This window comes from Mastomys coucha, unplaced genomic scaffold (assembly GCF_008632895.1).
Source record: "Mastomys coucha isolate ucsf_1 unplaced genomic scaffold, UCSF_Mcou_1 pScaffold21, whole genome shotgun sequence".
In the NCBI taxonomy this organism is placed as follows: Eukaryota; Metazoa; Chordata; class Mammalia; order Rodentia; family Muridae; genus Mastomys; species Mastomys coucha.
In genome coordinates this window covers 172,352,386-172,366,898 of record NW_022196904.1, presented here as the reverse complement: position 1 = coordinate 172,366,898, position 14,513 = coordinate 172,352,386, and the positions used below count along the sequence as shown (strand labels likewise).

At 38.3% G+C, this 14,513-nt stretch overlaps 1 protein-coding gene across 1 annotated transcript in view; it reads left to right on the top strand.

Annotated features, from left to right (window-relative positions):
* The window catches only part of Tm9sf3 (transmembrane 9 superfamily member 3), a 54,323-nt gene extending 40,644 nt beyond the window's left edge, over positions 1 to 13,679 (top strand). The window contains exons 10-15 of the mRNA XM_031390301.1: positions 563 to 702; positions 3,008 to 3,076; positions 6,124 to 6,270; positions 7,092 to 7,175; positions 7,275 to 7,351; positions 9,361 to 13,679. Of these exons, the coding sequence (XP_031246161.1) occupies positions 563 to 702; positions 3,008 to 3,076; positions 6,124 to 6,270; positions 7,092 to 7,175; positions 7,275 to 7,351; positions 9,361 to 9,428 (585 nt within the window). The 3' untranslated portion in view covers positions 9,429 to 13,679. The remainder of the gene's footprint in view (positions 1 to 562; positions 703 to 3,007; positions 3,077 to 6,123; positions 6,271 to 7,091; positions 7,176 to 7,274; positions 7,352 to 9,360) is intronic.
* Positions 13,680 to 14,513: the final 834 nt, after the last annotated feature.

Here is a 14,513-nt window from a genome sequence, read left to right as displayed (position 1 = left end):
CACACACACACACACACACACACACACACACACACGCACACACACATTTCTGCTAGCATTCTAAGGTATTGTAGATGAGAAAAGTACCCTGAGCCCAGCAAGTCTGAATTTAAATTGTGGGCTGTACTAGCTGTGTGCTCATGGAAAGTTAGCCTCACCACTCAATGCTCTTTACCTTATACTTAGGGGACTAGCATTTGGGGAACTCCTTGTGTGTATTAGGAGCTCAGTAAAGTATAATCAAGTTACTTGGTTATAATAATGAAATATAAGGAATAGACATGTCAAAAACATGACAGTTGACAAGGAGAGATCTAAAAGGTACTCTTTCAGGGGCAGAGGAGTAGGCACAGTGGGAGCTGAAGGTGGGAAAGAAAGAGCTCAACCTGTGAACATTTTCTCCTGTTTGCAGTGGCGCCCTTCTTGTGTGGTTTGCCCTTACTACAAATTAACATTTTCTCTGTGATCCAAGGGCATTTGAGTTTTCAGGTGTCTCTCTTACTCGTTTTTATTAGTGGTTTTGTTCTCTGAGTAACCACACACACTTTTATTTAATTTACAGGTGGCTGTTTGTTGCATCTGTTTCTTTGTTATCCTCCCTCTAAATCTCGTTGGTACAATACTGGGTCGAAATCTGTCAGGTCAGCCCAACTTCCCTTGTCGTGTCAATGCCGTGCCTCGTCCCATCCCGGAGAAAAAATGGTAAACAGATGCTAAAGCTTATTTGATTGTGTCACAGTGTTTGAGTTCTGAAGGCTGTTGTGTGCATAGAACTTTAGGAGCAGCATGTGTTTATGCAGATAACTGTATAAGTTTACGAATTTGTTCGTTTTCATTTTCCCATCAACCCTCATTGTACAGAGTATAATAAGCTATGCCCTTATTTTGCCATCTGAATATTGGTGTGATTCACATGTCAAAATTTTGATAAATATACTAGTGTGTAGAGGTGGGTGGGAAGTAAAGCTTCAACAGTTGTTTAAGCCTATAGGTCAAATGTGGCCATTGCCAGTTTTTGTAAATAAAGTTTTATTGGAATACAAAATCTGAGACCCTCTCAGTTGCTAAACAGTCTGCCAACTACTAGTTGATAATCTCCTTTTCCTTCCAGATATTTTATTCTAAACATTGACCTATTTATTTCCATATATGAAATTGGAAAGTCTACCAATTGAGAGATGAATTAAGATTGAGACCAGTTGTAATTAAATATTTGAACACAAAACAATCCAAAGATACACTAACTTGATACTTCTATGCTAAAAAACTAATAGGGAAAACATTAAAAGTCTTTGTTTTCCATAATTAAACCATTATGTTTCTGTAAGCAGAAAACTTTGTAGGAATAGTAGACATTGCAGTCTGTAACACAGTAGACTGGAATCTGAGCTGTGTTTCAGATAGCACTGGTCAGTGTTACATGATGTCAGATATACACATTTAAGTATTTAGGACCAAGAGTCAGTGAAGTCCCATGGTACAGCGTGGGTGAGCACTGCCAGAAATACCTTGGGTTCATGTTTGTTTGATTTTTGAATTAAGTTTTGGTCATTGAATGTTCACAAACCTTTAATTCTTGCTGAAATTTGTACAATGTACACATTCAGTTTATGACCCATAGTCTAAAAGCTTTGATTTAGGGGAGCATGACATATTCCAATTTTAGGAATTACTATATGCTTGTCTTTGTTATATTGGCACCTATGAGAAGCTTTGAATTGAAGAGTTTTGAATTGAGTTTTTAAACTACTTTTCTCCCTAAGTCAGTATTAGATCACTAGGTCCCATTAATATCCTGTGCTCAACTTACTGCTGGGAAGAAAAGGTGAGAGGAGAAGCCTCGTCAGCAAGCACATGAGGTCTTTCGGAAGTAGTTAGGGAGACGCTAAGCCACAAGTGCCCTCACTTCCCATAGACAGGCCACTTTAGGTGTAGGAAGGCTCGACTGTGGCTTCATTTTCTTGTTGGTTTTCAATCACATGGAAACCAAAATCTGAGTTCCAGATCTGACTTTTCATTGGATGGTCACCTAGGATAAATCAGTTTTAACCCTGGGACCTTGGCTTTCTATAAAAACAAGGAAAATGATAATAAGTGACTTTTAAGTTTGTTTTTTCTATCTTTTCTCATTTTGAGATTGTTTTTGTTTTGTTTTTTAAGTTTGCTTGCCCCAGAGTTAGCAGTTTGGTATGCAGATGCTGTCCTAGGTCTTAGGAATACCTAGGCAAATAGCATCTGCTGGCCAGCAGGCTAGTTAGTGGCATCTGATGTAAGTCAGCAGAGAGTTACAATGCAGTGTAGTCAGTTCTGCTGTGGAGGGAAGTTCAGGAGTCATCCTGATGGGGGAGGAGTAGAGTCTTCCTGAAATACAAAGGGAAGGCTTGGGAACTGCCCAGGCTTGCTGGAAGGAGAATGGCAAGTCACAGCATTCCAGGTAGAGAGTCGATGATTTCACTCAGGAAGGTTAGCTAGAGGGATGAAGTTTGAATTTTATTTCTTAGTCTTTTGTCCTCATAAATCAGAATTGACCATATCTTCATCATTTAATTTGTTGGAAAGGCATTAGAGCTAAGAAGAAAGTGGATAAAGAACTGGCAAGGCCATTTATGAGAACTTGTTTCAGATCGGGGGCCTCAGGAGTTTTTCTTTTTTTTATTTCCCTCCCCCCTTTGACTTCCTGTAAGTAAATGCTTATGGAGTTCTCAGAAGTTACTAAAGCTGAGGAACTGGGAATAAATACTTACCGTGTTTCTTGTTCCGCCAGTAGAGACAGTATGTCTTCCTCAAATTCTTAACAACACAGGCTTTCATACTGGGTAGAGTTGATGACTAATTTGAAGTCTCACTCAGATTTTTATGCCTGCTTGGATTTTGGCTTTTCTTTTTATTGGTTTGTCTTTATCCATTGACATGATTTTTAAAGTATTAAGTATCACCTATTAATTGGGATTTGTACATATTATGAAAATCATGCTAGAAATGTACTGTTAATTTTAACATTTTCCAGGTTTATGGAGCCTGCAGTTATTGTTTGCCTGGGAGGAATTTTACCTTTTGGATCAATCTTTATTGAAATGTAAGTCTTGATAATGTTTTTGTGTTTTGAAAGATTTAGTTATAATAAGAACTTAAGAATTAGAGTATGTTAGATTAATATGGAATCAATAGCTAAAGTATTCTCTCTGAAGTCAGTTCTGCACCGTATAATAAAATGCTGAAGTTGCCAACTTTTGTAAAGAAATAATTTTACTTAACCCACAGGGTTAGAGAGTCTTAAGTCAAAGGGAATGACAGGAACCTGAAAGCAGGAGCTGAAACAGCTCACAGAAGAATCCTGCTTACTGGTTTGCTCAGCCTCTTCTCCTATACAGTCCGACTCCACCTCCAGAGGGGTGCCACTGCCTGCAGTGGTCCCAGCCTTCTTAAAGCAATCATTGTACAAGAAGGCCCCAAAGGTTTGCTTATGAGCCAGTCTGATTTTCTCAATCTCCCCAGATTATCCTATTTGGTGTCAAGCTGACAAAAATAAAAAACTAAAAAACAAAAATCTAACCAGAACAATTGACCCCTTATCAGTTTGATATAAATATATCACTATTTAACCATAATTTTCATTTTTTTGTTTATCCCCAAGATCTCATATTAGTCACACAATATAAAACTTAACTATAAAAGTCCTATAGTATTGAACATTTTCAACACTTTAAACATCTAAGAATTCTTTAAAAGTCCAAGATGTCCACTGTATACTCTTCTAAAATCAGAAGTTACTTTCTTACTCTAAGAGAGAAGAACCAGAAGACAGTCACAATCAATTCAAACCAAAACCAGACTCAACAGTACAAACCGCTTGATGCCGACCATCTGTGGTTCACTCAACCTCCTTGGCTCCAGAGTGCTTGGGTAGTCCCACTCCTCTGGCTCCTCTGTGTGTCCATAGAACACACAGCTTGTAAGCTCCGAAGTGGCTCTACTGCATAGTACTGCTCATGCTGTGGCTGCACCAACACTGAGGCCTCCTGGCCTTTCACTCTGCAGGCCTCCACTTCTCTCCATGACCTCTCCAACCCTGAGCGTTCAGGCCACCAGAATGAATACTGTATGTGAGACTCATGTTCCCAAGTTCAGCTGCCAGCTAGAGATGCATGGCGATGCTGCTTTGGCCTCCCTGGACCACAGCCACTTGTGCTGACACCAAGGACATGCTCCCAGATCACCTCACTTCAGTGATGCTGGTCCCTTTTTAATTAACCAGCATCAGTTGTTCAGTTCAGTAAAGCAAAGGTTTTACTTCAGTGGTGCATGTTACTTGTTAATCACAGTAATTCTTAAGTACCAGTTGACCAGAAGGCACAGATTCTTAATTCAGAATACCCACAGAAAAAGCCCAATAGAGTATTTGAGGATTCTCAAAACTTCCTTGGAAACTTCCTAAGCCAGGTCTTGATCATCTGTACTTTTCTCAGCAGTATTTTCAGGTTCCCACAATAGCTCATTGAAGCCCTGAATACTCACTCAATGGCTTTTCAGCCCAAAGTTCTAGTCTCTTTTCAGAATTCTCCCATAATAACATAGGTCTGTTACAGCAGTATGCTCATTCCTGGTACCAATTTATGCCCTAGTTTGCTTTCTTTTGCTGATAAATTACCAGCTTGGGGAGATGGGTTTATATGACATACACACCCCAGTCACAATCCACAGTGAAAATCAGGGCAGAAACCTGGAGGCAGAAACTGAATCCTGCTTACTAGCTTGTTCCCGTGGCTTGCTCAGCCTGCTGTCCTGTACAACCAATGCCACCTGCCCAGGGGTAGCACTATCTGCAGTGGTCTTGGCTTTCTCACATCAACCAGAAAGTACCCCAAAGGCTTGCCTACAAGCCAGTCTGTTGGAGGCATTCTCTCAATTGAGGGTCTCCTCCCCAGATTATCCTGGCTTGTGTCAAGTTCATAAAAAGTATAACTAGCACAACTCATAAGTATAAACACATAAATAGATAGGTATTTTCTGTTGCCTTTCAGCTGTGAGTATACCTCAGTATTGGGGTGGGTGCCTGCAAGTGCACATTGGAGAGGCCAGGGTTGGCTTGTTATGGGGGTTTTCTACCACAGAGGAATCTCCTAGAGTGATGTTTCCCTTACAATGCTGACCTTTACTGCTCCCTTGCTTTCAAAATAAGTAAATAAAATAATTTATTTTATTTTATTTTATTTTTTGAGATTGTGTATAATTACATGATTTCCCTCTCCCCTTCTTTCCTCCAAACTTTCCCATGTCACCCCTTAATCTGTAGCAAGGGATCTATAAAAGTTTTTGAAAGGATATGTGATTGAATAAATGGATTACAAAACAGGAGAGAAATTTCTTTTTTTCTTTTTTTTTTTTTTTGGTTTTTTTCTGAGACAGGGTTTCTCTGTGTAGCCCTGGCTGTCCTGGAACTCACTCTGTAGACCAGGCTGGCCTCGAACTCAGAAATCCGCCTGCCTCTGCCTCCCAAGTGCTGGGATTAAAGGCGTGCACCACCACCTCCCGGCGAGAAATTTCTTAAAAAGAACTAAAGGACCCTGTTCTGAATTAAGAATGTTTGAGCAATGGATTTTAAAGAGATTTTTTTTTTCTTCTTAATGAAAAATATAATTGCTCTTTCTTTCACTATCCTCTGAATACAGTGTCAGTCCCTGTCAGACTTTGGCTTTCTGGTTTGTTTGTTTTCTTTTCTAATTCTGTATATTCCTAGTTTATCACTTGTTTTTCTATTTAATAAAATGTTTTATAAAATGTGAAATATATGACTTGAGTAATGTTGTGTCTCAAAAAATGAAAGAATGAAGGAGTTGACTTTAGAAATGAAGATGAGGGCTGTTCTCATTCGTTCTTTTCCACGTTTTAACTTCTCTAAACTGCACATTTTGTCATTTTGTTCAGAGATCAATGCCTTTTTAAAGAGTTTGCTCTTTAAAAAAAATCACAAAAGTATTTTTAATATTTAATAAATAAGAGTTAAGAGAAACTGGGAATTACTAGGAAGGATGATAATGAGTCTTAAGTAACAAAAGTGAGAGCTCAGACAAGTCTTGGTGAGGGCAGATGAGCCTCAAGGATGTCCTCATTGCCTCTCGTCAGGTACTTCATCTTCACGTCCTTCTGGGCATATAAGATCTACTATGTCTATGGCTTCATGATGCTGGTGCTGGTCATCCTGTGCATTGTGACCGTCTGTGTGACTATAGTGTGCACATACTTCCTGCTAAATGCAGAGGATTATAGGTGGTAAGTACTTGTGGGTGGAGCCTCTCAGGTTTTTTTTTTTTTTTTTTTTTTTTTTGGTCTTTGAGACAGGATCTCTTTATAATGTAGCTCTGGCTATCCTGGAACTTGCTATGTAGACCAGGCTGTCCTCAAACTTAAAGATATTCACCTACCTCTGCCTCCCAGGTTCTGGGATTAAAGGTGTGTGTCGCCACATCCAGCCACTACACTAATATCTTAACACAGGTTTGCCTCTGAACCTGGTCAAGCTGAGGGAAGGACTGCGACCTGGGCATGGCAGTGTGTACTTGCAGTCTACTCCCTGGGGAGGCCAATGAGGTTGATGAATAAAAAAAGATATAGTAGAAGGATGTGTTTTCCCTATTTATAAATACAATGAGAAGTTTATGGGAAGATAGTGTTAGTCAGAATTGTTTGTCCTGTTTAGGATATTTCTACAAAGGGCTCTACATTGAGCTCGGAGGAGGCATCTTTTTGTCTTAAACTTCAGTCTAAAAAGGGAACTGGAGGGGTTGGGGATTTAGCTCAGTGGTAGAGCACTTGCCTAGCAAGCACAAGGCCCTGGGTTCGGTCCTCAGCTCTGGGAGAAAAAAAAAAAGACAAAATAATAAAAAGGGAACTGGAGTATTTAAAGTCACTCAGAGAACTTGGCCAGACTCGGGAACTCCTCTTGTCTGTTAATATTTAAGCATCAGATACAAGTGTTTGTTTGTAAGCATGCAGAATTATAAAGGATATTTTTGTAAAATTCTTTGCCTTGTAATTTTGAATGCCATTCATTCCAAAAGCATAATTTGTTTTAATTTCGGTTTTTATTGCAGGCAATGGACAAGTTTTCTCTCTGCTGCGTCAACTGCAATCTATGTTTACATGTATTCCTTTTACTACTATTTTTTCAAAACAAAGTAAGTTGAGTTTTTTTCTCATGTCTTACCCAGGAAAAGTATAAAGCCTCAGATTGAAAGGAAAATCTATATGTTGAATATTATTTTATTGTATTGCAGGATGTATGGCTTATTTCAAACATCATTTTACTTTGGATATATGGCGGTATTTAGCACAGCCTTGGGGATAATGTGTGGTAAGTATTCTCTGCTCAAGCCTGACAAACCTGAGTTTCATCCCTGGAACCCAGCACTGCCTCCACAGGACTGTCCTCTGACCTCCATGTGCTGTGGCCCACACGACTCACCTGATAATAATTAAATAAAAACAAGGAATTCTGTTCTTTGCTTTATCAGGAACACCAAAATGAATTTAGAAATTTGCCTTCATACTTTTTGACTCCCTTAAAATCTGGTCTGCTTAATTTCAATTTTTGTATCTATTCTAATGATGCTGCATAGCACAGAATTACTGTGATCAGTTTCTTGTTCATACTGGGAATTGTCTTGTTTTGATAGTCGCTTTTCGGTGTTGTTCAGACTTAAACTTCAGGACACAGCTGATCCCCTTGCCTCACCCTCCTGAGTAGCTGGGATTACAAGTGTGTGGCACATGTTGCAGTTTAACATTGGCACTTTAAAGCATGTGGTCATTGGGAAGGACTGTAATGTCAGCAGGTGTTGGCTGAATGATTTCTGTTTAGAAGTCTCTGGGACTGTTGCTGCAGATACAGCATCTGGAAGGCAGCATAGGCTACTGGCACTATGTGGATGCAGCGTACCACAGCGTACCACAGTTTATTTGGCTGATTGTGTCCCTGGGGTGTTTTGCCATGTAACTCTCTATTGCACACATCCTAGAAAATGATAGTTCAAGCTAAATAAACCTATTGTATTCAGTGCTTATCCAAGAATGCTACAACAGATAGTTATAGATTTTTATTGGAGGCATGAGATGTATGTGAAGTTGCAAGCCATTGCTAGTCACTGCCTAGCTTCATTGGTGATTAGAATATTGCAACTCTTACTCTGTAAGTTTCTGTTTACTAGCAGAAATTCCTTTGTAAGCCTTTCCTTATGTGTTTCATTACCTTGAGATTTGCCAGTTTGGTGAATACAGATTGGTTCATGGTTGTAGGTGTAGCTCAGAGTGCTTGTCTAACATGCAAAAACCCTTGGATTCAATCTCTAGTACTGTTAGAAGAGTGACTGTTTAGATTGTGTATATGTGTACTATTAATTATAGAAAATTAATTTAAAATTTTAAGGAATAAATCCAGTGAAGAGTGGTTGTTGATCATCCATCCAAAGGTCCAAGTTTAAAAAGCAAAACAAAAATACCCCCAAGTGTTTGTCTGAAAAGATGGCTTGGTTCCTTCATTCACCTCCCATTCATTCACTTATTCAACAAATAATAATTAACTTATGTGCTAGATGCTTTTAGACACAGAAGGTAAATATTTTATTATCAAAATGCTTGCTGAAATTGTGAACTCTATTTAAGATTCATTGTTTGAAACCAGCAGTTTAAAACTCACTTACCTATTTCTTTTGTTTATTCTTTGAAGTATATAATCCTTTGTACAGCTTTTATAACTTACATCTAAGAAGGAAACCTGAGAAAGTACGTTCTCTAGAGCTTCAACACTACTGGGTCTTGCTTCTCTCAATCTCCGAATCTCCCCCTGTTACTTCTTACAGCTCTGTATGGTTGTAGAAGTATATATCGATATTGCCATGCATGGTCGTTCACACTTCTTATACCAGCACCTACAAAGCTAAGGCAGAAGGTTCCAGAATCCAAGGACACTCAGAGCTGCATAGCAAGACTGTATCCAAAAAAAAAAAAGTAGCATTGCTTTAATGGGCTGCATTTGTCATTGTCAAGTTACTCTTTCCTTTGTGAGCTGTTAATCCACAGTTACTGACCAACTAATAGTAACTGTGATTTGATTCTAAATAATAGGGTAGGTTTGGCTATAACAGAGCTGTTAAAGCAAATGATACCATTTAAGAAATTCAGAGAGACATTACTTTAGAATGCCAACATAAAGACATGACCTTGAAAAAAAGAATAGAACTCTCTAGAACGGAGAATATTTTAGTATTTGTAAATGGCAGGCCCTGGTTCAATTGAATTTGTTTCAAAATATGTTTGTTTTTTGTTTTTTTGTTTTTTTGTTTTTTTTGTTTTTTTTTTTTGCAGGAGCAATCGGTTACATGGGAACAAGTGCCTTTGTTCGAAAAATCTATACTAATGTGAAAATTGACTAGTCATCTGAGACAACCTGGAACTTCGGATCAGTTTCTCTTTCATGAGGGTGGAACTTGCACAGAAAAGAAGAATAATCGCAAGAAGAGATTTGGGCTTCACACTGGGTACTTTGTGGGTCTCTTGTGGACGGCTTCAAGGAACATCTATTTCCATTGATCCTAGGTTCTTACTGACTGCTTTCTCCAACTGTTCACAGCAGATGCTTGGATTTTATGCAGTAGGCATTACTACAATACATGGCTAATCTTCCCCAAACTAGCTCATTAAAGATGAAATAGACCAGCTCTCTTCAGTGAAGAGGACAAATAGTTTATTTAAAGCATTTGTTCCAATAAAGTAACTAGAGGGAAACTTGGATGCTAAAATTCCATAAGTAGAAATCTTCCTGGCACTTGGTGTTTCTATGTTACTGAAAAATGATGTTCCAGAAAGATTACTTTTTCTCTTATTTTTACTGCCATTGTTGATGTGTTGTGGGACATTTTTATATATTGAACCTGGGTTCTTTTTTGACCTGTTTTGGTTGTCCCTCCATTCAACTGCATCTTTTTTTTTTTAACAAAATTAAAAACTATTAAATTCTGCATGGAATATATCTGCTGTCATCTTAATCTTAGTTGGATCAACCTCATTTATTTATCTTAAAATTAACCAGCTTTCTCAATTCCATCCAAAGAAGATACAGTATGAAAATAGAGATGTACTCTCTATAATACCATTTACTGTACAGTTAGCAAGCAAAGTGTTAAATGGAGAAGATGCTTGTTTTTATTAAACATTTGGAGATTTAGATAATTTACATTTTAACTGAATGTCTAAAGTGATTATCTTCCCTTCCCTCCCCCCATGTTAATCTTACATCTTTTTTTTTTTTTTTTTTTTTTTTTTTTTTTTTTTTTTTTTTTTTTGGTTTCAATGAAGGCTTTACATAAGAAATTATTAAAAAACAAGGGGGGCAATAAATGTATATAACATTAATAATGTCGTGTAGGTGTAGGTTCCTGGATGCATTTGGATGTACAGATTGACTGGAGGACTGTTTTGGGATGATGATTGGTGTAGAAATGTATGGGTTTGGGTAGCCTTTTACATCTTGCCTACCATTGCATGAAACATTGGGGTTTCTTCAAAATGTGTGTGTCATACTTCTTTTGGGAGGGGGTTGTTTTCTTCTTTTATGAAACTCCAACTGGAGCTAAATTTGTAATTTAGAAACATTTAATTTTGTTAATCCTGTCTGGGACATTTAAGTAACATCTAAAGCATTATTGCTTTAGAATGTTCAAATAAAATTTCCTGACCAAATTGTTTTGTGACAGTAGATGTGTTTATAATTTGAAGATACCTGCTTAAAAGGCCATATTATAGAATGCCATTTTTAAAAAATAAAATAAAAAGCATACTTTTCAAATACAAAGGACACTCATTAAAATCCCCAAACTCGGAACCAGGTATGATAGTTTATGCCTATAATCCCAGCACCGGGGAGGTTAAGACGTAAGGTTTTAATGAATTTGAGAACTGGGCTAGAGAGTGAGTTATTGCTGACTGGGAGTTCTGTGCTACTCTGGGAGACTCTGTTTCAAGGGGAAAAAAAGTCTGAGTGCTTGGCTACATACAGTTATAAAGTGTAAGTGTTTCCTTTCTATGACGTGTCGTACGAGTGTAATATTCATTGGCTGCTGTACTGTGTAGAGAGCAGAAGGGGCTGCAGTGTTAGCTCATTAGTGCTGAGAAATGAAGGCTGCAACAGTCACAAATGTTTTAATTTGCATGTATAGTTTCAGGATCTTCCCAGATTCTGAGGTTCTCCTAGAACATTTGAGTTTCAGATTTAGTAGTTTGCTCTGCAGATTCCCAAAACTGTACTGTGTATTGGTGGTTTTTAGAAAGACTCAGGTCATCTGTGTTAAACCTTAATGTGAAACTCATGCGTTCAGGATAACATGAGTTATTTTTATAAATTGATGGGCTCTGTGTCTTAAACTGAGGCAAGTGACATCTTTAGGGTGTGGGGTTTGGATTCCTAGCCTTAAGTGAGCTGTAAGCAGTGTGAGTAGAGCTGTGGTCAGTCATCTTTAACCCAGCATCTTGGGTTCAATGTCACCTACTAATTGTTCTCTTTCTCGCCTGCCCTTATGATCTTAAACTAAAGGGCACTGTTTAGTTCATGTAACTTTTAAACATGTAAAGTACTTTTACTATAAGAACACTTGGTCTACATGCTGTGGGTGTAGCTGTGTGCTTATCTAGCTTACACAAAGCCCAGGTTCAGGCCTCCACACTGTAAACTAGGTGTGATAGAGCATATTTGAAATCCTAGCATTCAACAGGCAGAGGCAGGAAGGTCGGAAGTGCAGTTACCCTCGGCTATGTAGTGTCAGGACGATCCTGCGCTACATAACATTCTATCTCTAAAACTGAAGTAACACTTTTTCTGTCTAAGTATGTGTAGATTGGATAGCAAACTTTTGTCTTAATAAAATGTTTTTCATGATCATGCAGGTTAGGTGTAGGGTTTCCAGAGAACCTGGTGGTTTCAGGTGCACCTATTTGTTTTGCACAAATAGGTTTAGGTTGAGCTCTGGAGTTCTTTGAAGTCTGCAATGAAAAATAATTTTTAAATGTATTAAGACCATTAAAATGGATATAAATTATCTTGAAAGATTCTTTGTAAAATGACTTTTATTGGTTGGTTTATAATTTCATACAGGAGTGACATAAATGTGTGTCTTGAAGAAGATGTAGTCTAAGTGGCTTAGCTCTCTCTAGTTCTCAGTAGAATAGTTCAAACAATATTACTTATGTTAATTATAAGGGGCTTTTGTACTCCATTAGTGCTGTATTTAGTTTATTAATATCTGCTCAGTTTGTCAGCTGATAGTTTGAATACTATCAAATACTAAAAACATACTTTAAGCATGCTTCCTGAAAATTAACTACATTAGAAACTGACATCCTATACTGGTCTCCCAAGTACAAAAGTAGGAAAAACAGTAAGGAGCCGGCTCGAGATGCTACAGTGAGCTAGTGTATTGTGTAGTCTCCTGTACCACAGGGGTTTGTGGAGAAGCCCCATGCCCTTAGAATCACTGTATTCGCTATCTGTACCTCACGGCTGATATGCTTGTGTGTTTCTACTGACGATGGGTGGCCCTCTTTCTAAAGGTAGTTGCAGCATATTCCAGTTCTTCCAAAAGTCACTTGATTTAAGGGTTTATCCAAAAGTTGTGCTCATTTTGATATAGCATTTGTTTCCTAAATGTTTACTAATCACTTTATGCCAAATGTCTTGCAGATGTTATTTTTGAACTTACTGAATTTTTACAAATATAAAAAGGAAAAAAAAATATTAGTGTAATTTGTTTAGGAATAGCTACATACCGAAGGGCTTCTATACATGAATTCTAGGGGCAAAAGCCTTTTGTAGAAACCTGCACACTGCATTTTCCATCTGGGTTTTAAGTTCAGATGTGAACATTTTTTTAGTGCTTCATTCTCTTTCACTTACTGAACATGTGATAGGACTAGTGATGTGCAGAAGCACAGACATTCATGTTTTCTATCATGTAAAGCTCTGTGCTTAAGCTGTATATTAGCAGTAAAGGTGTTAAAGAGATCAGAGGATGGTTTGAAAGTGTATTGAGGACTAGACTAGATTTGCATAAAGGGTAGAACAGAAGAGCGGCATACACCTGCAGATGTTCTGCATGCCTGATGGTCCAGATGAGCATGCCTGAAGGTTTCCTCATTTAACTAAGTTCCTACTGGAGCCGTGTGTGCAGTGTGCAAAGGTAAAAAGTTATTTCACAGTTGCCATTAAAAGAGGCTGATGGTGAAGTTCTGGTGAACTAGGCGAGGTACAGTTTATGATTATCCCCCTCATCCGCTTAGGTCATTTGAACATGTATAAGTGCTATAAGTAGGAGCTAAATGTCAGGAGAAAAAAGGTTCTCTGAAGAAGAGAGTTTTCCTGTTAAAACAGTCTCATTTGAGCTTCTCATCTGTGCTCACCTTGAACGTACAAACCTCCGTGGACAGTCAGCAGGTGGGAAGATGTGGCGTTTGCCCATATCACTTCCATTTTGTATACCCTCTGAGTTTGTGTAGGCTGTATTCCAGTTGGCTTTTTAGTAATAGAAATCCCTCATATGATGTATCAGATACAATTGAGGTTCTAATCTAGTCTGTTAATTTATCTAAAGTTGGATTTTTTTAAAAGAAAAATAAGTAATAAAAAATGAAATGTACTTCCCTTGGATGCTTGCTTTCTTTCCTTTGTGAAACAGGTAAACTGAGGCATGAGGGGTAAGATAACGTCATCATCAGCCTGCCTGCCAACATGTGACTGATGACATGCATCCCACAGTTAGTAACTCAGGACTCAGCAGTTGGCAGGGGTCAGCTAAGACCTAAGTTTACGTTGCAGACTCATGGTCTGTGTGAGAACTCAGGCATTATAGAGCAACGCATGCAGAACTCTAGGACATGGCCTTGCTGGGATCCTACTGCAGAAGTGGCCAGCGGAACAATGGTTGCTGATTCCTGAGACGAAGGGTTTGATATTTCAGGGTTAATTTCCATGCCTGCCTCTTCTGTATTTTGAAAAAAAACAGTGTACAGACAAGTGGAAAGAACGGTGTAGTGAATAAGATTTCTTTTGACATGCTGTCCTTTCCCTATTCTTTTGACTTTTCTTTATAGATAAGCTTTGAACCACTGTCAGCCTATGTACAGGTTGCTTAGCAGAGATTTGGCTGACTTCTGATCTTGTCTGATTGGAAAACTGGGCGTAGATTCTATGCTATAGAAGGAAGCCTGTTGTTCAGAGTGAAGTGAACTACTCAGCTTAATTTATAACAAACAGGGGCCTATATTCAGCCAAGTGGGGTCTGTATATTACTTGAAATATTTGTTTTAAATGGTTTTTTTTAAAAGATATATTTATTATATGTAAGTACACTGTAACTGTCTTCAGACACTCCAGAAGAGGGCTCCGATTGTTGTGAGCCACCATGTAGTTGCTAGGATTTGAACTCAGGACCTTCGGAAGAGCAGTTGGTGCTCTTAACCACTGAGCCATC